Source organism: Halictus rubicundus, chromosome 5 (genome assembly GCF_050948215.1).
Source record: "Halictus rubicundus isolate RS-2024b chromosome 5, iyHalRubi1_principal, whole genome shotgun sequence".
In the NCBI taxonomy this organism is placed as follows: Eukaryota; Metazoa; Arthropoda; class Insecta; order Hymenoptera; family Halictidae; genus Halictus; species Halictus rubicundus.
The window spans coordinates 6,824,595-6,849,287 of NC_135153.1; the positions used below are offsets into that span (position 1 = coordinate 6,824,595).

Below are 24,693 nucleotides of genomic sequence, written 5' to 3' on the forward strand. Positions count from 1 at the left end.
TTTATTTCTTTCTCATTTATGTAAATATTAAGAAAGTTGCATACTTTTGTACGCATGCAGGCATAACCGAATACGATATACGGTAGGGATGTTCGATTCCGATTCGATTCTTTTAGCGAAGAGATCGATCTTTTGAATCGATTCTCTACACCTCGATTTTTTGCAGAATCGATTCTGTGCTGAAAAATCGACCTTTTTTTAGCGGATTGTCAAATGCGATTCTCCCATATACCATCGATTCTTTTCATCGATTCTTGACAATCTCTTTCGACCTTAGGCCATATATACTTATAGACCCGGCATAGTTATAGGATATGCATGTGACGCAGAAAACCAAGATAACTGAGAAAGTGCCTACAACCACAGACGAGGTATAAGAATAAGACCTATCATCTCATGGGACTTCATGTCTCATGTTCTAAAATATCGACTGATATATCGAAAAAATCAGAGGTTTTGATATGCCCTCTACGATATGTTTTTCGGAAGTCCCTTCCAGCTCGTGTCGACCGTGTGTTTTCCTTCGTGTTTTCGTCGGACGGTGGTCATAAAGTAATTAAAACTCGTCGCAGAAACTAATTTTACGCTACCCTCATTTGTAGGGTTGACCAACATACCCGTCATAACAATTGGCCCGTCATAAAATTAATGGCTTAGGCTTACCGTACGGTACAACACCTTCTACCTGCATTTTATCGCCGTGCGTCCCATACCTATTTAAGCAGGCAATTTTGCTTGTAAATCAAAACGCATGTTGCTTTTACGTTATTGGGAAACAAGAATGGACAGGTTACCTGAAAGATGGCAACAAGTTCTTGTAAATAATGGAAATTATATCATTGAATAATATTAAACATATATTTTTATAAATTGATTCAAATGTTTTCTTTAAAATACGACAGAACTTTCCCTCCAACTTAATATATTTTTAAAACAGTTCTAGGTACCCAATATTTACAATTTTTGAGGCTCCGCGAATTAAAAAACGGAATTTCAAAGAGGAAGAATCGTAGAATACGACCCTATTTTAAAAAATTTGTTTACACTTGAACCGGTGGTAAAATTTGCAGAACAGATATTTCTAATATATTTTCATTAAAAAATTATATTTGCGTATAACATGATAAATTATTTAAGAAAAATTATATATGTATAATTTACGTATGATAAAATAAATAAAGGATGTGTGATGCTGTTTCACCAAGTGCCAGGAATAGTTTACCTAAGGACCTGTGGAGCCCTTAAAAACATTTTTTTGCCATGCAGAGCAGGGAACTGTCAACGCGCTCTCGAAAGGTCATCTGAAGAAGGCCCGACAGCCCAGAGAAGAAAATCGGTTTCGAAGCCTGGCAGGCTTGTCGGCTCCTAAACGCTAGATACAAAACCAGGGTTGTAATGTTGAGCCGACCGGCCTGGCCTGTGAGGTATGCATTGGCCTTTAGAGTGGTGAGTTTAGGAATTATATTGAATTACAGGTATCGAAGGCGTAGTTGCCAAATCACATCCGAGAATATTCGTCGCGTAGTTGCTAATTTACTGTTACTGCCGTGTAATGCACAGCGCGTATTTCGACTATTTTCCAAGTTACAGTCGCAATTCTGGAAAAGTAAACGAAACGAGCCATTACATTAATTCAACCTGAATATTTCATCTCTGTTTAGATACAATGCTTTCTGTTTCTACACTCATTTTAAAGCTGAATAAATGCTTTTTCAATTTATATAAATAAATTTGTTGTTGAAAATTGAAATACCTATTTAGTGCTATTTTTATCTTGAAATTGATTCATATAAACTGTTGTTGGCTTCTTTGAACCTTCTGCTATGAAATACAATTTTCAAAAGAACGGAAAAATATTCAAAAGATTGTCAACAAAAATTTGAATGACAGTTGTTATGCGAGGTTCCATATTCGTTACATGTTGCGGCGTGTCTGTTATAATATGTTAACATTACATATACAATTATTAGTGCTTTTTTCCAAATATTTTCATAAGTTGTGCAAGAATTTATTAATTATAAACAATAAATCTATATAAAATTCTGTTTATTGCTGATCTGTTCAGATTTAGTTGATCTTCAAACGGACGCGGACGGTGCGCGATTAATGAAACTAGGTCTACTTACCTAAGGGATTAGAGTCCCAAAATCATTGCCGTCGAACTATCCAGCAATAAAACCATCAGTGCAGTTCCGCACAATGGGGCATTAGGGATGTTTTGAACATTTCGGATAACCTGGCAGAAAAATGTTTCCAATAAAAGTTAATCGATACTCGGTCATCTATAAATCCCAATAGAAAAAAATTACAAAACATTTTATTAATTAAAAATGAAGTATTTTTTTATTACATATTATTTTATTTATTACATAGTAATGAAGTATTTTTTATTACATATTATTGTACCTGATGTCAAAACGAATCTTTTATCTACTGATAAAAATCTGATGATGAATCAAATATCTACTGATTTGCGGCTATTAAGTAAGTAATGTTAAGTTAGTAATGTTCATGAAAATTTTCATAAAAACCACTTGCTATGGAATGAACATATGATTTATATAACGATACTCTTGTTTATTTCTTTTCTTATTGTTCAAAGCAATGTAGTTAATCAATAATAGGAACAAAATTATGTCATCCTATAACAATGACAATACAGCTCTAAACAATGAATTTATTTGCGTATACATTACAATTAAAAAGTACATATTAATATTTGGCTGTTTACAACATTTCGAATTTTGCAGTTGAACATATTCTTTATTGTACGTACAGTTTCGTTAATTTATTATTATTTATTATTATTATTATTATTATTTATTACGGTACTGCGACTTTTCAACAGACTATAGCACTTCGCCCACAACTGTCATCTCGTAGATGATTTAATCTACGGATTAGGTTAGTAGTAGGGAGTAGTAGAGGGAAAAACTGGTATTGTCGCGACGCGACGGTCAGTATGTTGTATTATTTTTGACTTTTTAAGATGATTAAAAGACTTTCATCCAAACGCGTGAGAAAATATTGAATATCAAAATTTATTTGGATTGTTAGAGTCCATGGTAGCCTACTTTTTTATTTATTTAAGAAAAACCTCGGCTCTCTGTAGTGATGGGCATTATCGACTAAATTCAACTATCATAATTACTATTTACATAGTTACTACATACTATCGAATATTTAGTCGACTGAAATTTCGTTTTAGTGGTTACGTCTAGATTGCGGGCTATAGTCTATGCCTACTTATATCACATATATGGTTTATATCGCATAAATAGCAATAAGATTTTAACATCTAATATGAATTAAAGTATTGAAATATCTATTACATATTTCATTACTTGCATATTTGCACGTCCTGTCATAATCATGTATTTTTAACCTTTTCGTTTCATCGTGTGGACACTGACATTTGAAATTTCAAGATGACGACGTGTAAAACAGTCGACTGAAAATAGTAACCCAACCACTACTAAATTCAGTCGATAGTTTAAAAAATCAGTTGACTGAAAATAGTAGTTGGCTATTATCGATTTAGTCGATAGTTTTTAGTCGACGGTGCCCATCACTAGCTCTCTGGTAACCGGGTATTGCAAGTTCAGTACTAATAAGTACCATAATCCGCCGCATGGCGCGCGTCTATGTGACATCGCATAGTCCTTGTGGTTGGGGGACCTACTAGGGACTGAGGGACGTAGGGATTTTCTCTGCCATCAGCGGCATTAGTCTTGTGTTGACTGCGGTCGTGTTTACACGTGCTGATTTTCTTGTCGATTTATTTGTGTGAATAGAAGTTCGAAAAAATTATTTCGTTATAAATAGTGACATTACATAGAATTACATAGAAAGTTACTAATTTTCCAATGATCGAGTGTCATCGTAGTTGTAGTGATTATATTTCTAAATATAACCTACAATATTATCGTCGTTATTAACTTATTTACTATATGAATTTAATTGTTCATACACTTCACATTGTTCACATTGGTTGAAATATTTATCGTCAAACAGGACAGCAGTATGTCGAATGGAAAATTCTACAAAAGTTCTTCAAACATGAAAAGCTGTAAGTGATACTTTTTTCTTTCATTTTGGAAAGCTTTTTTTTATAAACTTTATTTAGGCTATAATACCAATAACTCCAATTATATTTGTTTGTTGCATACGAAATATTTGATTTTAAAATGCAAATGTTATAAAACGTTTTGATCAAGAAATACTATTACAGTCTATAGTTTATTGTATATCACTTTAAGGTACAAAGCTGATCCTTCAGATCCTATTTGCAGTTTTAATGTAGTTAACATCAATTGATGCGATTGTCGTGTACTCTTTTTGTATGAATGGAAAAACAACATATTGTGGATAGCATCATCTGATATTTGGCCAAAATGTGGTGATTAATCAACACACTATTTGTGATAGTAAAAAAAACTACAAAGTACTACAAAGATGACAATCTTGTAAATAAAGCACATGAATGACCAAACACTTCAATTTATACTGTAATACAATCAAGAAATTGCATTGTATGCTTTGATTATAAGAGTGCTTTCTTTGATCAATAAGTTCATTTAGAAAAGAATTGTGGTTGATTAATGTTACTGTTAAAATTCAGACATTTCATGTGCATCAACCTAATATTTAGTTATAAGATGTTACAGTATCTTGCAATAAACAATGTTTCAGATTCAGATGACAGTGAATTTGAAGTTACGAATAATGAGGATGACGATTCTGAAATTTGTGACAAGGAAACTATGGAAGAAAAGGAGTATCCGAGTTATTCCAAGAAGAGAAAACATTGTAGTAATGATACGTCCGTGGATGAGAATTCCGATTCAAATGGCAGTGATTACAATGTGAATTATTATGAACATTCTGATGAAAAAAATGATCCTCAATCGAGTTCACATAGTATACATCAAGATTTATCTTGCGAACAAGATTCAGCTGGTGAATGCAGCAGCCAAAATCTGCAAAGTAGACACACAGATGATACAACATCTAACTCTAATGACGAACAGGATGAATTAATAACAACTGGTATGGGATACGAGGCTCCAGTCAAACGGCAAAAACTGTTCACAATAAATGAGGGTAATGACGAAAAGAGCAACAATGGCGAAAAGAAAATTTATCACAAAGATATAGTTCAACGGATGATGCAAAAGATGGGATACACAGATGGTCGTGGTCTTGGTAAACATACACAAGGTCGCCTGGAGCCAGTGGAAGCAGCAAAACAACATGGTCGCAGAGGGTTTGGACATCATATACCTGGACTCGAAGCTTCTGGTCACAAATGGAATTCTTCAGAAGAGGAAACGGAAGTTATAGAATTGATGAAATGGATAAAAAATCCTCATGATGATTCACCAACTTTCGACGAAATGATGTCCTGGTTAAAAAAGGGACCTGCAAAGCTTATTATAGATGATGAAACTGAATTCTGTGATGAAGATATAGTTAGAAATGTTCTTAATGCAAAATCTATATTTGATAAATTAGACGACATAGAATTGCGCCGTGCGAGAACACGTAGCAATCCCTATGAAACTATTCGTGGTGCATTCTTCTTGAATCGAGCAGCTGTAAAAATGGCAAACATAGATAAAGCATGTAATTTCATGTTTACTAACCCAGACCTACAAGATAATGAGTTACTTTATTTTGCTGACGTGTGTGCTGGACCAGGTGGTTTCAGTGAATATGTTTTGTGGAGGAAACAATGGCACGCTAAAGGATTTGGATTTACTTTAAAAAATGAAAACGATTTCAAGCTAGCTGATTTTTATGCTGCTCCTTGTGAAACTTTTCATCCGTACTATGGGCCCTCTGACGATGGTAATGTTTTTGATCCTGCTAATCAAGAAGCATTCAGAGAGGTTATAATGCAACATACCAATAATAGAGGTGTACATTTTATGATGTCCGATGGAGGATTTTCGGTGGAAGGCCAAGAAAATATACAAGAAATTTTGTCGAAACAATTATATCTTTGCCAGTGTTTAGTCGCTCTTATGATTGTGAAAGATGGGGGGCATTTTGTCACAAAACTGTTTGATGTTTTTACTCCCTTTAGCGGGGGACTAGTTTACTTAATGTATCGTTGTTTCAACGAGATTTGTATTTTCAAACCAAACACCTCTAGACCAGCAAATTCTGAACGATATTTAGTATGCAAACATAAAAGGCCGAATACAGAAGCTGTTGTGAGATATTTGAAATACGTCAATGAAATACTTTTGAAAAAAGATAAAAATAACGATGTTACACACCTAGTGCCCTTTGAAGAATTAGAAAAAGAAAATCAGTTTTTGCAATATCTACGAGAATCTAATAACTATTTGGGAAAGAAGCAAATAACAGGTCTTCAGAAAATTGCCGCTTTTTGCGAAGATACTACTCTCATCGAACCAAAGCAGGCTCTCCTGCGTGAAGAATGCTTGAAGTTCTGGGATATTCCAGACAAAAGTAGGACAATGCCGAAACGTATGAAACCTCAGGAAAAATTGAGAAGTCTTCTTACAGACTCTACTACATTCCTTTCCAAAAATCCAAAGGTATTGACAAAAGAAACATTAAGTGCAATATCGCAACCACACGATTACTTTTGCGTTCCCTGCGCCAGTAAAAGCGACGACAATAGTAATGCCACATTTTACTTGGGCTTGGGACGAAGCCAAGTGTATCGTTATACGAGAGGTACCTGGGAGTTGGTTAAACCTAATATCATAGAAATGCCTGCTGGTACAATTTTGTATGCAGAACAAATTAACGAAATGACAAAACAACATAGGAATCAACGCAGATTATGCACATTACACATTATAGATGTACTTTTTTTGGGTTCCGAGGACGTTAGTAAAAAATGTCTAATAGAAAGGTAATTAATTATCTACAGTCGGCAACACCTTTTTTGATACAACATAAAACTGATGCAAAAAACTTTTTATAGGCATAAGCTCGCAAAGAAATTTTGCAAAGCTTTATGGAAACCTAATGGAAGCGGGTACACTCGAATACGTACCAAAGACTTATTTCCATTAGGTTTGGACATACGAGAAAAACTGCGTGTGGAAGAACGTATAATGAAAAATAGTCAACAAATTTTAACGTATGAATTGTTGGACACAGATTTGGACTCCGATTGTTCTGACGAGAAACCATATTTTATTATAAGCTGTGTCCTGTTCTTAAAATCAATTGCAGACCCGTGGTCAGTAAATGTAAGCAAAAGACATAACAGATTGTACGTTTATAATGCGAAAACCCAGGAGAGTAAATTTATGGAAGATAAGCCAGACTCAGCTGACGCAAGTTTTATTGAAACATTCAGTAATCGTCTTATTTGGCATTGGCCTAAAGATAAAACAATTTCTATGGACGATCTGATAAACCATATTTCTGATAAGTTTCGGAAATAATTAATTTTTACGTTACGATGTAATTACCTATTCGCTCTGAGATTCAACTTTGGTGAATGTTCCTTCAATATTTATTCTTCAGTATTTACTACGAGTTAACGTTCTCGTACATACTTGGCAGAATATTTATCAAATGGGAATCTCAGTTCAGTCAATGAATTATTTTTTGCCTTCAAAGTCTTAGATGGAGAATATAGATGGGGAAAGTAATTAGGCATTATAGATTTTAAGATTAATGTTAAATATATAATACCCTGTAAATACATATATTATATGTAATCAATGACAGTCTTAATAAAAACATTGACCGCATTAGGTTTAGAAGTTTTACTAGAGTGATCAATGCATCTCATTTCAGAAACAAATATGTAAACGGTATAGTTTATTTTTAGTAAGTACAATTAAATATTTGTTTGTAGCTGTAGCTCCCATAATGGGAAGTGCATCGATTCCTAAGTCGATGATCCACTGTTTTTCAACCTGAGCAGTCAATTCTGGCCTTTTATACAAAAAAATGTACCTCGTGTGTTCTAATATAGCCACATATGAACCATCTAGAAATATAGTAAGTTGAGATCGTTTAAGTAAAATGAAACATAGAAGTAATATGTTTAGCTAATAGTAATAACAATTGAATACTCACCATCTGGAGAGACACAGAATTTTTTATTACTTTTACTTGCTTCGACATAACCAAAACCAGGAAACGTATAATAATGCTCTATAACCCAGTTAATATCATCGGCTTCACCACTAACCCATAAACAACTATCATTATCATGTCTGAGACATATTGCTTGGCCAGATTTTGTTTTGTATGTAAATAAGACATGATTATTTGTCCCTAGCATAGCTAAATGTGTGTTCTTCTGTGTGACAAGATCAATTCTTTGCAACAGATTGTCTTTTCCTTCAAGATCACACTCTTCGAGTTGTTCAGAATTGAATCCTATACAAGGCTGACCATCCTGCTTATTATCTGTTTGATCAGTACACAAGTGTGCTAATCTAAATATAAAAACAAAGAATGAGAGTTAGAAATACAATTTCCCTGGACTTCAAAAATAATGAATATTTTTTCACTATCTTGCCTGGAATGAATTTCAGCAGCCAACGCTGCATTTGGTAAACGTTCACCACCGGTATCACCCTTAATTAATTCGCTCCATATTAAACCACTTTCGTGTTTAAATAATTCTAGTTTAAAAGTATCATCTTCATACTTCCATGTTGTTAAATTTTCATCTAATCTATGTTGGCTTTGACCCTGTACTAACACAATACCATTCAGTGTTACCGATAATTCTAATGGTGTCACATGTACTTTAATATCTTTCTGTTGTTCTTTATCCACTTTAATCCAAATAGTCAGCGAATCTTCGTCTTGCGACCAACAATACCTTGGAATTTTAATTTTAGATGATGTTTCTGAATCATCATTACTATCAACGGGTTCTTGCACTTTTGGACACTGAAATGTAATATAATCCTGGCAAATGGAGTGAAAATATTTGCCATCATTTTCTATATGTATATACTCGATAGCACCGTTGATTTTCAAAGATTCTTTATGGCTAAATTCAAAAGATTTCAATGCATCTCCCTCACTTTTCCATACGTACGTTAGTAACAGAAGATTTGTAAATTTCTTTTCACCAATATTTTTAATGTTGCACAACGCAACTATAATGGTTGACATTGAATTCACATATCTTGCATCTAAAATAACTCCAGGTTCTGTTTCGCTTAATGGAATAACTTTAATGTGCTCTTTATATTCTACTAATAATATGTTTATATAATCGCCACCATCAGAAATTACCACGATATTATTACTAGCGAAAACAATTGATGGATTGTATAATACATTTTGTATATTTGCATTATTATTATGTATTTGATGTAGTTGCTCTAGAGTACCATCTTCTCCAAGTCTCCAAACCATCCAGTTATCATCTATGTACCAGCAGGATGCATCGTATGGATTTTTAAATAAATGATTATGGAATGCAAATAAATGAGTTTCCAATAGAGAGTCCCGATTCAATGTTAATTCCAACCGACGTACATCTATAATGTTTTAAAAGGTTTTTGTAATATTATCACTTCTCGCGATATAGCCAGGATGAATTAGTAAACAGTAAGTATTTACCTGTATTTAGATCTATTTCAGTAGCAACCGGAATTTCATCATTACAAAATTGATATTTTTCGAATTTTGAATTTGTCAAATTCTTTTTAGGACGTAGTTCAATAATTTTCGTCATTTTATATCTTTATTCTTGTTCGCATCACTTGAAATCAAGAGCAACGAAGAAGGTTATTCAAGACTGATTGTTTTACAATTGTCCTGCTATACTTTTAATATATAAACTAAGATGGTCGTTTAGCAATATAACAACGCTGTAACATTAATAACAATCCTTGTATTATAACATGAAATAATAAAATCTTTTTAACAAAGATCAGGGCAAGTTACTCTCGTCGGTAGTGGGACGAACTTTATTTATGGCTTTCGACGACGCATTCACTCGAAACCAAGCCTGGTCTACTCCTATACCTCGTCTGTGCTTGTACAGGGAAGATTACTCGACGTTACCATGTGTGATAACACGGTTACCGACGCGCAATCCACATTACATGTAAACATTTATATTGTATTTTAACGCAATCATTTTATGTAAAAATCGACAATGTAATGAAAAGTCGTATCTGCGTATTTAATTATTGAACCCTCAATTTTTCCCCGAACGTCCTACTTGTCGTTGAGTTGTACTACTGAATTTCGAAATTTTTGTGCCACCTCTTTCAATATCATATCCTCTCCTAATAGGAAGCTCAATTCTTCGAAAAATTTCGGAAAATTTTGACGGTCCAACTTGTCATTGACTTAAACTACTGAATTTTGTGCCACTTCTTTCAATATTACATTCTCCTAGTACAACGCTTAATTTTCTCTAATTTCAAAGATGTTGCTGTTCCCGAAATTTTTTAAGATATTGCGGAAAGAAGAACACATGAACTGTTGTAACTAATATTCTTTATTTCTCACCAAATAAATTACAATGTTACACGTGTACAGGGTGTCAAAAAATTATATATCGCGGCCACCATAGTGTGATTCTACACCTACGATTTGGTGGAAATTAACATAAAAAACTCCCCGCAAAATTGACCTCGACCTTGAAAATCAAGGTCAAAACAACAATTATTTTTTATTTAATCGTGTTCTACTGGTCATAACGATCAACTTTGTGAAAGAAACCATGGGTCGCCTCTCAACCGTTCTCTTAAAAAATGATGTTGCATTTCTTATAATTTTTGCAGCTTCTCTCTTTCATTCTGTAGTTACGGAAATAGGAGTATCATGATTATGATAATTTCATACCCAACGAGATAGCTTACTGATGGTACTCGCTATATGATAGTACGCTATTTATTTATATATTGGCGCTGGATGTAAAAAATTTACAAATAAAGAAGCTGAGGTCCACTGAACGCGAAAGATGCTCGCAGGAACTTAAAAAAGAAGCCGCGCAAAGTAGAGTAGGGTAGAGCTCGAATTATTACTCTAATCATTTTCCTGGCCACACAACTCGAGAACCGTAACACGAAAACAGTAAAAAAATCCAACTGAAAACTATTTGTGGATATTAGTATTAGCAAGAACTGAATATTCCACATACTTCATTTTTACTACGTGTGTATAATACGATTTGGAGTCTGTATGTATTTGATCAGATTTGGTCGCGTTTTCGTGCATCTAGTTCCAACATTTATCGTTTGTCAGCGTGGAGGCTGTAAGAAAACGAGTTGTTTTATGTGAGACACGAAACCCCATATGGTGATTGGTCTACTCCTATACCTCGTCTATGCAAAAACCCCGGGAGTGAGCACTCTCGTATCTTTGATGCGAAACACTAGCGTTTTTTTTTCAGACCAATTTCGAGGGCGTATGCGTGTGTACAGGACAGAATTTATCCTATGTAGGGACATTTAGTTCGCTGGAAAAATTTTCGTTAACACCTCTTTACACTTTCGCAAAGTAAAAAGTTACTTCAAATGACCTTGGGAATTAACCCTTTCGAGGAAATATAACATTTTTCAGACATCCTATATATACTTATGATCAAAATAATTTATACGCTAATGAATGTCATTCATACTGTAGAAATCAATTACAATAACATTTAATTGTTAAAAAGATATATAAAAATTGTTCGCATTGAGATAAAGATTGATTTATAAGAGTAATTAAAAGATTTCGTATCGCGCAATTTTTGCTATATAGTTTCAATCATAAAAATTGATTTGCGAACCATACTGAAATGGAAATTGAAATACACACTGGAGAACTTGTGCAACCTGAGTACTTGAGTACCGCTTGAAACTATTTGCATTCTGGGAATGCGATTCAGCGGAATCACAAAAACACAAGATGAAAATAAATAATGCACCATAAGTATTTTATAACGTTACGTGCTACTCGGTTTCTGACTGAAATACCGTGAAACACTGACTGTTTAAAATATATTCGGAAATTAAATACAAATTCCATTATTTACCGATAACAGTGTATTGAATTGAAAAAAGACATACATTCAATGACAAGGAAGAATTCTGAAATACGGTATAAATAAATCCGACTTAAGTTTGTTACAATTAACGTATATGACTGATCCCATGATAGTAAAATAAAGATTTGACAATAAATACATGTTACCCTTTCTCAATGTTGTGCAGAAGGTATCATAACCTATACAGGTTTCGATGATTTATTGTTAATATTGTGTAGTGTTGATTAATTACATAGTTTTATGATAAAGTCTTATGATATGTTCTTTTATGATCACGACAGTGTAATGCGAAACGCGACGGTAGAAGTTAATTGTATTAAATAGGATCACGAGGAAACATTTTAAATAGTGTGTCACCATGACGCGCAAGTGTGTTATGTGTAAAGAAACCAATTACAGGAATAGTTACAGCTTTTTTTCTGCGCCCAAAGATCCAGGAACACGACAGAAATGGCAAGAAGCGATTGCAATTGAGAATTATACTGTCACAGACGACACGTATGTTTGCAGCAAACATTTTCACAGAGACGATATAATTACGCATTGGGTCAGTGGTGTTCCACCACATGTTATAACAGTAAGTAATATAAGTTCCATGCTTAAATCTTTATTTCATCTTATTAGTTATTTCTTATAAACTTGTCTTTATAATAGATCAAATACAAAAAGTGTAGATTACGACCAGGAGCAGTACCTGGCAGAGACTACCATGAACAGAACGAGGTCATAAGTCAAGAACATTCTGATAACTTTGATGAAAATAGTTCACCGTTCATATTAAGAAAAATGGACGCAGCAGAAATGAAAGGAAAAAATTTTGTTATACCTAGAACTGAAGAGAAATTAGAAATAAACTGTTATGAAAAGCATAGAATTATACCCTTACATTATAAATACAGTAGAGAATTTCATGATCACAACTATATGCCAAATGCGAAATCAGATACTATGATAGAAGAATTAGAGGACCACTTCAGTGCAGACAACAGCTCCCACAATGAACCTACAGGAAAGAATTTGAAGCAAGTGAAGAGAAGTAAAGTGGTACACCTTAACACTGAGACTTTTGCGGATGCTGATTTAATAGAAGGCACGAATTCAAATAATGAGGAGGTAGACCAACATGAAATCTGTACAGAAGATTTTCGTGCGAACGCCATTAAAGTAGAATTAGAATCTCCTTTGAAGGTTCCTGAGCTTCCCAAAGAAACTGAAATGTCGATGCAGTTTTGGGAGCACACAGTAATAAAGGAGGAACCGAAAGATAATAATTACGGGGAGAACGAACATTTGCCTCTAGAGAATCAAATAAGCAATAATTATAATCAGTTGGATGCATGCTCTACCGCATACAATGATAATGAAGAGAATGAAATGTTGTTCGAGGATTTACTTGAAATATGTACAGAAATACAATTACCTCGCAGTTGGTCTTGTTTGGTAACATCAACAGGCCATACAACAACAATAGTATACATGTATATGGCAATGACGAAAAGTGGTATGCCTTTCACAGAGAAACAAGTGTTTGTAAAGAGTGATTTGACATTACGTTGTGTCGCTGTAAATAAAGAAATAAATCCCCTCAACCACAATCTTATAAAAAAGGGGAGAAATTTAATAGTACAAAATTCATTAGATATAGAAGAACTTATTGAAGAATTTGATCAGAGAATGATTTGTCAAGGTACGTACGTTTTTCTTGCGTTTTTATAAATTAATGTTATAAGGGAATCTTAACCGTTTATTTATTTCTTATCAGGTATATACAATGCTGAAGGCTGTCAAGAAATTACTGACATTAAAGTAGCCTACAAGGACGGTGTAAGATGGAGACATATATTATGTCCATTGATAATGAATAATGGTTCATTACGGTGTACGAGATGTATTACTTTATCTCATAGATTACAACGGAGATCAAAAACTCAACATCCTCTTTCATACAACCTTTCTATATTCACGAAAAACCAACAAAAACTACACACACTTCGACAAAAATACAAACGTACGAAAAAACAGGCCAGCAAACATGGATTTATAAAAGTATCCAAGAAATAAATAATTTCAAATAAATCTCCGACGGAATTCGATTTTTAATTACGTTTATTTTTTTGCACTCTTTCTACGAATAGGTAGGATGAATTATTTTCGAGACAAACGAATTAATTCAGCGCAGTTCATGGGGGAAAAACAATAAAGATTGTACATATGTAAAAGTGTTTTTTTGTAATTTGAATAATTTGTATCTATTGAATTTACATTTTCATTTGGATTGCCTAAATATAAAACTGATGGTCATATTTTTATGTCAAATTGATTCACAAAGTACACAATTATTATTAAACCGAAGAATTCTACCTACGTTTCGGATTAAAGAAAGTTCTCTTTCTATATTTCTTGTAAGAATTTCCTTTCCATTGTTTCTAAAATGACCAAGAAATGCATAAATTAATAAATTTCTAAGCTTACGCTGTATCAAGAAAAGATTGTTCAATGTTTATATATTACTGTAAATAGTTTTACTTTTAAATACTATTTTTTATCAATTCAATCTGATCAATTCTGCTTTTTTACCTCGGACCATTCCTGTTGTAACTGTTCTAATAGCTTTGGCGTTAAAAGACCTTCGGATATTAATCTGTCTGTTAATTTACCCGAGCCGATATTCCACCGGGCAGCATCTGTAATATAAAGTATTAGTTTTCTTAGTTTGTATATAAAAATCTTGCGTAATCATATTTTTAGCATATAATAAATCATCTTTACCCTGACTGTGATTTTCATTTGTAGACTGACCCAACTGTGCTTGAGCTTCTGTTGTTCAATAGAAATGGTATTAGTACATGCTCCGTTTTTACATTCTATTTTAAGCATAATTACTTAACGACTAACATCGTATACCAAGATAACTATACCTGTTTGCTGGAACAGTTTTTTCAATTTCTTTACTCCTTCTTCAATAATTTTATCCAATTCTCTTTGTATCTCTCTAATCGCAATTCCATCGGGAAATAGATCGGTAAATCGATAGCTAGACAATAATAAATAATTATAGACATAAACAAGTGCATTCTATAAGTGACAAGTATTTTATCCTTAGTTGTCACAAATTCAATAGCGTATTACAGAATATACTATTGCGCACTGTTCATGAATAACAGAATTAATTTTATAACGAATAATTTTGCTAGCGGTAAAAAGAATAAAACGACAACTAGCAAGATGGAAGCAGCAAACAACTAAATATATGATAGAAATAATATTGTTATTGATATATTATTTACCTGAACCAAAGGTAAACATCCAATGCATCAAATACTGATTCCAAATGTACAAGGTCAGCAATATTCCCTGGCGGTTTCGGAGGCCATTGAATTTGTTGGCACATCCAGCTGGTAGTTATTTTTTCATTTTTACTACACTGTCGCGCGTACTGTAACACAAATAAGAAAATTTTTAATATGAAAAGATGACTAAGCGAGAATCATTTCATCTTACCTTTACGAGCATATTACACACGAATGCCGACTTTTTATTAACGGGTGCGCAACAGAATATGTATTGCGTTCGTAGACTTAAAGGTATATGTTGTATCATATCAGCCAAAAATTTAAAATCGTCTAAATTACAGATAAAGTAGAGGGAATCGTCAACTTGGCTTAACGCAACAAAAATATTCTGAAAAAGTAGAGAATATAGTAATTGCAATGAACTACAAATAATAATATATTAGTAAATATTACAATAAGATTCGAAAGTGGAGTGTTCGGCAGATAATAACCGTATAATTCGATTTGGTCACCAGTTGGATGCAATCCCACCTTCTCTATTTTCTCTGGGGTTTCACTTAATAATTTTCTCAATACAGTAAGATCTTCCGGTTTAAATGTCGTAACGTAACCCTGTAATGGAACAACATGCAGTTAATAACATTAGTTTCTAAAGGTGATTAAAATGACTTAATCGGTAATGAAATGAAACCCCTTACGCGTGGCCATTGTGAATTGAAACGACCAGCACGTCCTGCTATTTGTAGAGCAGTCGATACAGAAATAATATCCATTTCCTTGTCACCCTTTTCATTTACAGTTGGCTGTTGAAGGGAATAAAATATGATTCTGCGAATGTGTCTGAAATGGCATTAACAATTTTCGTCATTTGCATAATGTTAAAATATACATTAAACTCATTGTTTACCAATTATGTTTGTTTTACGAACTTACAAATTGAGACCCATCCCTATTGCATTGGTAGCTACTAATATTTTACATTCGTCATTCGGATCATTAAATCGAGCAGTTTGCGCGAGTTTCGTGCCCGGTGGTAAACTGCCATATATTACTGCTGCTTGTTTCCCCATTTTTTCGATAGTCTGTGACACATGAAATATGTCATTTTTATTAAAACAAACTATACAGTCTCCTGGTTGAACATTTGACAAAGAATTGAGTGCACTATCTTCTATTTCAAGTTCGGTCAATCGCTTGTATTCCTGAATTTCAACAGTTTCTCCTGTCGTTGCGCATATAGACTGTACCTACAATACAATATCAATTTTATATGGTAAAAGAAAATTATCACGAGTTCCGGTTAACAGTTTGAAAAATAAAAATGGCTGAATTTACAATAGATATAGCTGCAGATTCACCACATAAATGTATTTCATCCGCAGCAAGTCCTAAAAGAGCTCTCGTCCATGCCCAGCCTCTACTTGGGTCACGTAACAATTGAATTTCATCGATTACAGCTACTTCATCTGTAAAAGACCATTAGAAATGTGCAATTGACATTCTGCTATATGTAATTCCTGTACCGAAAATATCAAACCATGAATACCTACACAGATTCTGTACATTCACCATTTCTATAGAACATGCTACATGATCAGAAGGGTACATTTCACTCTTTGCATAATTTCTTTCTTCTCCGGTTATTAAATCACATGATGTACCCTATAACAATTAATGCTTATTATACTCATTGGAAGATTCATTCGATATTTCAATACTAACCAGAGAATTGCACTTATTAAAAACTTCAACAGCTAATAATTTCAATGGACCACAATAAACACCTGACTTTGCTGACATAAATCTTTGGAGTGCATGATAAGTTTTACCACTATTTGTGGGTCCAACGTGAAATATTATTTTTCTAGTTTTAGACCTTGCTGTGGGATACCTTCAAATAACGTGTAATACATACATTCTGCTATAACGAATAGATTACTAACACAATATTTATTTAAATATCAAAATCAATATTTATCGTTACCAACTGGGTGGATGTCGAAGGTCGCTAATTTTCTTAAGGTCGTCTAAGCAATCAATGTGCGGGTATGATTGTTTGGCATAACGTAAAAAATAAGGGAATATATCGCTGACATTTGCAGCCCCTTTGATAACGTCATTTAAGGTAACATGAAGATCTACAGGTAACGTTTCTGATGATATACAGTAATTTCGGAAGTCGGACAAAACTTTCTTCAACAAGCTATCTAAAAAGATCAGACAGCTATCATTATAAAATATGAATAAAATTTTTAATATGAATACCATGAAGCATTATAGTTACCATCAAATCCGTGCATAACAGCTAACTCCTTGATCGCTTTTTTGTTCACAAAGGTACTCATTGCTAATATAATATCATGTCTATGTAGTACACCAGTCAGTTCAGCACCCACATTTGTAGTATTTGATTCGGCTTTAACAGGAACAGGTTGAAACAACGAATTTACATTCATCTCATTCTTTTTACTTTTATGCCGTACACCTGGAATACTTGTCATTGCGGGACTTAATTGCCTAAAAACGATATGAAACAAACAGTTTATGCAATCATTTCTGAAAAATTCTTGAACATCTATAGTATAAGCTTCAAAATATGATTAATTAATGGAAACCTGAGCAATGGTGTCATTAGAAAATTATTGCGCCGTTTCAACTGATCTACGACTAAATGTTTCAGTGGAATCATTTTTCAAAACAATTTTGTTAGCTTTCATATTCTAAGATTTGTAATCAAGGAAACTGAACCTCGTGGGTTAACTTCTCCGAGGTTATTGTAGGTAGCGACACTACTCGCTGTATCATAGAAGTGGTAAACATAGCTAGGCGTCGCACAGACTTTGAAATACTATGTATGCACAGACCAAAGAGTAGGTAGTATCAGAGAGGATAGTAAATATTCTATCCTCTCTCCTTACTATATCACAGAGAGTATTCTATGCTCCAACTAAAAGAAGCGGCAACGCTGTATTTATGTAGGATCTCAAGGTCACTTATTTTGAAAACACGAACATCAATGTTTTCGATAAAAATTTTACTTCTATTGGTAAAAGCATATTTACCTAACTATTTTTCTTTTGTTTTCCTATTTAATCACAAATCAGGCAAAGGAATGCATCTAAGAAGGTTAAGATAAAAAATTTATCGTTTTTCTACAAATTTATAGTGATGTAACGGTAAAATAAAAATTATTTCGATATTTGTACATAGTGTATAGAGCACGATGGGTAAGTTTGCGCAACAATATGAAATGCGTTTTAAAGGCATAAAATAAAAAAGTGATATAGAAACATTACTGTTACAGAGGAAGCGCGTGCGACGTGTGGTCGAATACCCAAGACATGTAATTCGCAACAATGTTCAAGGTCGGGCATACCAACTTCGTCGGAAATTCGCGTTTGTTTAGGCCCGACTTTGGCGCAAGTATTCTTCCAATATAGTCACGATGACACGAAAAACCTGTTGGATTTAATAGCGCCGGAAAAATCACCGCCACCCTGTTTTACCGTTCAAATTGACGACAATAAATTAGTGTCGCTCGCACACGACGAAACCGTCAGAGCAAATGTGCACGAAGCCATACTAGGTGAAATACTAAATTAAATTGAATTAAAGTTTCCTTCGGTTTTAATATGAAAGCGATTCGTTAGAAATCGGCGAGACCCTTCTGCAACGTTTTCGGAAACAAATCGAAAATGAATTACGCAATGAGATAGAGAAACAATCGCAGGAGAAGTTTCACATGTATCAAGCAAAGAAACGTCGGGAGGCTGAGCTGAAATCACAAGAGTTGCATGAAAAATACGAAAACTATATTAAAACAGTGCAAAAAGAAATTCAGAAACAGATCGAAGTAATACTCGTTATAATTTGCATAGTATCTTGCTATACCCTGTAAACTCAATAACAAGAATGACAAATGAAAATAATGCACACGATACGCATCAGTACTCATGACTGTGTTATCTAACTAACAGAAACAACAATGGCGTCGAGCCTGGTCATATGATCAACGGTTCAGTATTAACCTTCCATTGGTTTATTTTTTAACGAGCTTGGGGAACCCCCCCTCCCCCACCGATTAATTCCTCTATTCATACCAATTGAACAACACGCTAAATGTCAACACTTTATAATGAATTATTACTGAAATAAGAATTAGCATGATTATGACATTTATTTATTTAATCGTTTTATTGAGTTGTAACAGAGCATTTAAAATTTTTTAAGTGTTTTTACTGTTTCTCAATTGATTTGATAATTTTCGCAGTCTAGCCCTCTCCCACAACTCTGAAGAATATTTGAAACTTCCATTTTTGCCGCCTAAATGATAAGATTTTTGCTCGTTCAAATGTTAAGCAATTTTGTATTTCTTAAAAGCTTATACAATTTCTCATCGATTAAGTCTATATTTATCTATACTTCAAGGAAAAGTTATGCTAAAGAGTATATATATATATATATATATATATATATATATATATATATATATATATATATATATAGAGAGAGAGAGAGAGAGAGAGAGAGCTTTTGCCTCTGTTTGATTCTAGCGTTGAAACTGCGCAACCGAGCGGGAAATCCCCCGCTTTCATGTCACGGCACAGTTATGCGGAAAATGACGAAACAATATATGAAAACATGATTATACCTTCCTTTTCTAGATTGAATGGGGTAAAGCCAGCGCCGAATGGGTGAAAAGAATGCAGAAAGCGGTTGTGCAAGAGCGAATGAAAGTAACCGATGAGATAATGCAAAAAATGCGGACCGAAATGGCTTACGCGATACAGATGTTGTATCACGAATTCGAGGAGTCATTTCGTGCTGAAAAAGAGACCATAATAGCCGATTTTAATGGAATTACGAGGTTAACATAAGAACTGTTCACGTGGTTCATACGAAACTAATAATTAAGGGGCTATTCTTGTTTTGAATAGCATTTTTTAACCAATTTTAAGAATTTTTTTCAGAGAAACTGTGTGCATGAACTTTGCATTAGAATTGTACACACGCGTAAAGTAGTTGTTTAGGTAACAAATTCAATTAGAAACAATTATACTTACACATTTTTGTATAGGGTATGCGTCACCCTATGTTATAGAGTAATGCTTAGGACTATAAAATATAACTAAATTAACTTTACGAATTTAAACAAATCCTTCGGTACACATGGTTATGAATACTTATGCTTAAGGAAGTTGCAGAAGAAATTTTCTTTTGCAAGTTCAAAACCAGAATTCCCCCTTAAAATTTCGCGTAGGGCAACGCACGTGAAACTGGATGAAGAAAAGAGAGAGTTCAAGGAGAAAGTGGGTAGAGAGTTGCATGTCCAGAAGCACCAGTACGAAATGCAAAACACCGTGAACGTAATTAACGTTCACTGTCTGGAACAGTTGCGATGTTGCAGAGAGAAGCACATCATACACGAACACTTCGAGGTAATAGGTTTTTCCTTATCACACCAGATAAAATACAAGCTGCAAGCGTCTGATTGAAAATTGCGCGTAAACAGAAAAAGATAAAAGGCTTGCGCGTGTTGATCGCTCGCCTAAACGACGTTATTACTGCGATGAGGGAGGAAATCATTAATTGCCACGTGGAGAAAAAATTGTTGGAAGAACAATTCTGCGAAGTGGCTAAGCAGTTTCAGAAGTTTATCGACTTCGCGTTTTCCGCAGTCCCGGAACAAGCACAGTATTTGTTGCCACTGGAGTTACAGCGATTGATAGTGCCAGACAAGGATAAAACAGAGGAGAATTCTTCAAAAAAATTGTAAACATACTTGTATCGTTTCTAATGTAAAATGTACATGTCTCGCTCGAGTTTTTCTTTTTTAAGAAACATTAAATAAGTTTGAACCGAGATTATCTCTAAAGGAAACTTGATTGAATAGAAATATTAGGTCAAGTCATTGATGAGTTTCATTTAGTATATCAATTTTGTTTATCAGTAAATCTATATATTTGCTGACACGAGATAAATGCATGATAAATGCATCGTTACAATTTGCTCTCCAAAACTGAAATCATTTATCACTCGACTTAATATATATAATACGACTCTGAGTGATATAACATGTGTGATAAGAAAATACAATTAAAAAAGTCTTTCAAAACGTTCAGCAATAAAGATGCCATGCGAAGAGACTTAAAATAAGATGTTGCAAGTTCGTATCTTTTCTATCAAGTTTAATACACTGTGTGAGGATAATTCGATTAATCCCGTTACGATAAACTATATCGTGCGCGCAGCATTTAATAATTTAAAAACTAGAAAACAGCACAGGGACTGAGATACTGTAATAACTGTTCCCGGACTTCTAACTTCGATATAATACTAAACTTTCCGAAAACTACATGAACAAGGAAAATTTATTTGGTTCAGAAAAATCTGTAATAAAACACCTGTTCAAAATTGGAAGTCACGTATTACATAGTAAAAATAATGCCTGCGTAATGTCCCATCAAGAAAAGAAAAATATTTATTGCTTCCAAGGAGAAACAGCATCAAATTTACATTGCTTCGAAATGATACAGTTGATGAAATATTGCGTGCTATGGAGGTTTCTTGTAGAGCAGTCCCGTTCAGCTATCGCCCGTGCGGGCAGAGAATTTGATTCTCCTGAACTACGCCTCCTTTCGATGGTTCAGCCATGACAATATTTTTCCCGCTGACGTCACAATGCCCTCAGCTATGGCCGCGGGCATCGGCGAGCGGCTTTGCCCGCCGCAAGGCTTGCTGAACGGGACTGTTTGTAGAGTATAAATTTCTGGCATTCTGTACAATATTCGCTATGAATCGCATGTCGACGGCGTGCGTAAACATGGTCGGTACCAGTCCGGTTCCCTCTGAAGACTCGATATTTTCGGGTGATAAAATTCCCGGATCATAACGTTCGTGTGTCCCACTCTACTTCGTGGCACAGGTGGATAATCCGAGAACCGCCATCCGTGCATCCAACTTGTGCAATCCGGATAATAGAACCGCTCTTCTGGCATATCTTTTAGTCTATCGTAATCAATGAACACGTCAACATAACAGCAAATACCATTGCTTAACGCTGTAGCTATCAGAAGCCTATTAATAGATTTTTTAGTGGCTGTGCTATATTTAATAGAAGCTTAACAACTTCCCTCTGAACCAGACCCGTTCAGCTATGGCCCGTGCGGGCAGAGAATTTGATTCCCCGGGCATGAGGGACTTGGCGTGCAACGAACCACGCCTCCTTTCGATGGTTCAGCCTATGATAATATTTTTCCCGCTGACGTCACATTGCCCTCAGCTATGCCCATGGGCATCAGCGAGCTCCCTTGCCCGCCGCAAGGCTTGCTGGGCGGGACTGTTCTAAACAATAATCTCCAAAGAAAATCCTTTAAATTCTATTATTACTAGAATGCGGATCTTGGTGCAAAATAAAAATTGCCCATGTCTATTGTAGATATATGTGTTCTCTTTCAATCGTCTGAATTAATACAACAAAATCCTTGAATTCTTTCATTGTCCTAACATTATTTGTATCTGACCTATTCATTTCTTTTATAAATGCATAAAATCCGCAGTCCAGTTATCACAAATAACTTGTCTTAACACGTTGACCGCCGACTCAGCGATCATAAAAATCAGATAACATTAACGGAGTTTATTCAGTAAAACAAGACCGAGAGATAAGATTTGCTCTTTCAATCTTCTTGTATTTCACGCATCGCGAAGCTTTAGTACGCGCAAACTATCAACGCAAGAATGAATTCTTAAGATGGCAGTCAATGTGTTAACCCTCCGTATGTTATGCCGGTGTCATTCGTGACCCGTCGCGGTGGGGATAAGCTCGAGCGACCGTCGATATGTACAATTTTATTCCGATATAGGACGACGCTTTTTAGTTCGAAATAAGAAAATCCCTTCTTCTTCTTCATTAGAAATACGGCGATATCCGGTCCCGAGCCATCGCCTTATATTGAAAGAAAATTGTGAAATATCGGCGTGGGTCAGAAATGACTCTGGCATAGGCCTAGAACTTGCAGGAGTCCGGGGGAGGAAATTCAGAAATTCGCAATTATTGTAAATCACTATCGGTATGTAACGCGTTAATTGACGAAGGATTATGAAGTAAAGAACCTTTTGTGAAAGTAATTCTCAGCAGTTATGAAACTAGGTGCATCTTGGTACAAAATAGCTCTAATCTGCGGATCAATTGGTTTCATAATGCTCATATCGATAGAGTCATCAGGCTCGGCGGGCCTCCAATTTGGCAGTGGTTTCAGATGTATCTAAAAATTTTAAATATCGTCTAAATTTCAATAAGCGACAAGTAGAAGTTTTATGCAACTCGTATGCACAATTCTCGGTTGTTTTTCCGTCTCAGGCGTGGCTGGTTCAACTGTTTTCGCGGGCTCGGTGATTTTCAACCGATCCAATAATTTCTGTTGATTTTTCAAAAACCATCTGATACGTCCAGCTTCCTCCCTTTTTATCATCGCAACGTGGAACGCCTGGCAACGAGCATCGCAAATACCTTTATTCGCCATACCGTGTAATTTTATCGCACGCAGTCAACGATGAACATTAATTTTTCTGCCAAAGTTACATTTGCAAAATTTTGCATCGCTCTGAAGTGAGACACCCAAGCCGACGTTTCCGGTGTTCGTATAATTTCCAAAACGATCCATTAGCATAGCAGGCAAAAGAAATATTGTTCTATCATTTACATACTTCAATGAATCATTTTATTTACATTGTTATTACATATAGTACACCTTATCGTATGCCGATAAATTATTTCTGCGTGAGCTATTATTAACTTACAAGATAATAATTCCAGTGGGAGCAATTTCTTCGCGTACAAATCGATGAGAATAGAAACTAAATCGGTTTCGAATTTCATTTAAACAACGCCCGAATAATTTGATTAGCCGTGGTTAATTCTTTTTTTAATATAAATATTCAATGTAATTAAAATTTTCAGTTCTAATGACAATTAAAATCGACGACTGGTATTATTATTATTATTATTACTTTTTTCTATTATTAACGAAGTGAGTATTTATTTAAACATTAGAAAGGCGTTTTACGTAAAAATTTTGCGCGACAGTCACACTAAAAAAGGCAAATTAGCGTAAACACAAAGTATACGTTAATTACACACCGGACGCGATCGCTTAAATATATTCGGTCATTTATCCGATACACACAAGTTTTAAAATTTATAAATATAACGTACATATGTATATATGTATTTACGTGTACACCTGGAGGTAACAATGCGTTAGGTTGCGACATAAATAAGGTCAGTTGCAAGTATAATAATGTTCTTATTCTCTGGCTCTAAAAAAAGTCACTTGTAGTCACCGATTATAAAATGAATCAAATGTAATTTTATATACTTCATTATTA

General features: G+C 34.5%; 6 protein-coding genes across 7 annotated transcripts; 3 read left to right on the forward strand and 3 right to left on the reverse strand.

Moving 5' to 3' along the window:
* Window positions 1-3,716: 3,716 nt before the first annotated feature.
* On the forward strand, window positions 3,717-7,734 carry Cmtr1 (Cap methyltransferase 1). The gene is made up of 3 exons (XM_076787806.1): window positions 3,717-4,069; window positions 4,693-6,892; window positions 6,965-7,734. The coding sequence occupies exons 1-3, from the start codon at window positions 4,024-4,026 to the stop codon at window positions 7,431-7,433; spliced, it is 2,715 nt and encodes a 904-aa protein (XP_076643921.1). The 5' UTR covers window positions 3,717-4,023; the 3' UTR covers window positions 7,434-7,734.
* Window positions 7,735-7,749: 15 nt separating this feature from the next.
* LOC143354074 (nudC domain-containing protein 1) lies at window positions 7,750-10,060 on the reverse strand. The gene is made up of 4 exons (XM_076787809.1): window positions 9,586-10,060; window positions 8,525-9,503; window positions 8,077-8,441; window positions 7,750-7,987 (listed from the first exon to the last, which is right to left on the reverse strand). The coding sequence occupies exons 1-4, from the start codon at window positions 9,698-9,700 to the stop codon at window positions 7,788-7,790; spliced, it is 1,659 nt and encodes a 552-aa protein (XP_076643924.1). The 5' UTR covers window positions 9,701-10,060; the 3' UTR covers window positions 7,750-7,787.
* Window positions 10,061-11,642: 1,582 nt separating this feature from the next.
* On the forward strand, window positions 11,643-14,094 carry LOC143354075 (uncharacterized). Of its 2 annotated transcripts, none has more exons than XM_076787810.1 (3): window positions 11,643-12,587; window positions 12,665-13,697; window positions 13,773-14,094. In XM_076787810.1, the coding sequence occupies exons 1-3, from the start codon at window positions 12,369-12,371 to the stop codon at window positions 14,069-14,071; spliced, it is 1,551 nt and encodes a 516-aa protein (XP_076643925.1). In that variant the 5' UTR covers window positions 11,643-12,368; the 3' UTR covers window positions 14,072-14,094. The 2 variants fall into 2 exon arrangements, with proteins under 2 accessions (XP_076643925.1, XP_076643926.1); XM_076787811.1 differs by having other exon boundaries at window positions 12,680-13,697.
* A 135-nt stretch (window positions 14,095-14,229) lies between these two features.
* Window positions 14,230-18,124, reverse strand: Suv3 (Suv3 RNA helicase). Its single transcript, XM_076787807.1, has 15 exons — window positions 17,919-18,124; window positions 17,588-17,820; window positions 17,288-17,510; window positions 17,026-17,194; window positions 16,854-16,965; window positions 16,639-16,769; window positions 16,237-16,550; window positions 16,002-16,143; window positions 15,757-15,915; window positions 15,512-15,691; window positions 15,298-15,446; window positions 14,929-15,044; window positions 14,780-14,827; window positions 14,588-14,694; window positions 14,230-14,436 (listed from the first exon to the last, which is right to left on the reverse strand). The coding sequence occupies exons 1-15, from the start codon at window positions 17,990-17,992 to the stop codon at window positions 14,368-14,370; spliced, it is 2,226 nt and encodes a 741-aa protein (XP_076643922.1). The 5' UTR covers window positions 17,993-18,124; the 3' UTR covers window positions 14,230-14,367.
* Window positions 18,125-18,153: 29 nt separating this feature from the next.
* On the forward strand, window positions 18,154-21,436 carry LOC143354684 (uncharacterized). Its single transcript, XM_076788948.1, has 6 exons — window positions 18,154-18,173; window positions 18,591-18,889; window positions 18,954-19,156; window positions 19,968-20,170; window positions 20,564-20,741; window positions 20,816-21,436. The coding sequence occupies exons 1-6, from the start codon at window positions 18,154-18,156 to the stop codon at window positions 21,077-21,079; spliced, it is 1,167 nt and encodes a 388-aa protein (XP_076645063.1). The 3' UTR covers window positions 21,080-21,436.
* Window positions 21,437-21,994: 558 nt separating this feature from the next.
* On the reverse strand, window positions 21,995-23,880 carry LOC143354077 (uncharacterized). The gene is given in 2 exon segments (XM_076787815.1): window positions 21,995-22,311; window positions 23,419-23,880. Coding segments are annotated over 2 exon segments (627 nt in total). The 5' UTR covers window positions 23,829-23,880; the 3' UTR covers window positions 21,995-22,094.
* Between the last annotated feature and the right edge of the window lie 813 nt (window positions 23,881-24,693).

Bases quoted from the DNA above. Each gene is read 5' to 3' on its own strand.
- LOC143354075 (XM_076787810.1), top strand. From the start codon at position 12,369: ATGACGCGCAAGTGTGTTATGTGTAAAGAAACCAATTACAGGAATAGT. The intron at 12,588-12,664 runs GTAAGTAATATA...TCTTTATAATAG, and splicing joins TTCCACCACATGTTATAACA to ATCAAATACAAAAAGTGTAG. The intron at 13,698-13,772 runs GTACGTACGTTT...ATTTCTTATCAG, and splicing joins TCAGAGAATGATTTGTCAAG to GTATATACAATGCTGAAGGC.
- Suv3 (XM_076787807.1), bottom strand. From the start codon at position 17,992: ATGATTCCACTGAAACATTTAGTCGTAGATCAGTTGAAACGGCGCAAT. The intron at 15,045-15,297 runs GTAAATAATATA...ATTATTGTCTAG, and splicing joins GATGTTTACCTTTGGTTCAG to CTATCGATTTACCGATCTAT. The intron at 14,437-14,587 runs GTAAAAAAGCAG...TGGTCATTTTAG, and splicing joins TACAACAGGAATGGTCCGAG to AAACAATGGAAAGGAAATTC.
- Cmtr1 (XM_076787806.1), top strand. From the start codon at position 4,024: ATGTCGAATGGAAAATTCTACAAAAGTTCTTCAAACATGAAAAGCT. The intron at 4,070-4,692 runs GTAAGTGATACT...ACAATGTTTCAG, and splicing joins TTCTTCAAACATGAAAAGCT to ATTCAGATGACAGTGAATTT. The intron at 6,893-6,964 runs GTAATTAATTAT...AACTTTTTATAG, and splicing joins AAAAAATGTCTAATAGAAAG to GCATAAGCTCGCAAAGAAAT.
- LOC143354684 (XM_076788948.1), top strand. From the start codon at position 18,154: ATGTATGCACAGACCAAAGA. The intron at 19,157-19,967 runs GTAATACTCGTT...TTCCTTTTCTAG, and splicing joins AAATTCAGAAACAGATCGAA to ATTGAATGGGGTAAAGCCAG. The intron at 20,742-20,815 runs GTAATAGGTTTT...GCGCGTAAACAG, and splicing joins TCATACACGAACACTTCGAG to AAAAAGATAAAAGGCTTGCG.
- LOC143354074 (XM_076787809.1), bottom strand. From the start codon at position 9,700: ATGACGAAAATTATTGAACTACGTCCTAAAAAGAATTTGACAAATTCA. The intron at 9,504-9,585 runs GTAAATACTTAC...AAAACATTATAG, and splicing joins TGAAATAGATCTAAATACAG to ATGTACGTCGGTTGGAATTA. The intron at 8,442-8,524 runs GCAAGATAGTGA...TTTTATATTTAG, and splicing joins GCTGCTGAAATTCATTCCAG to ATTAGCACACTTGTGTACTG.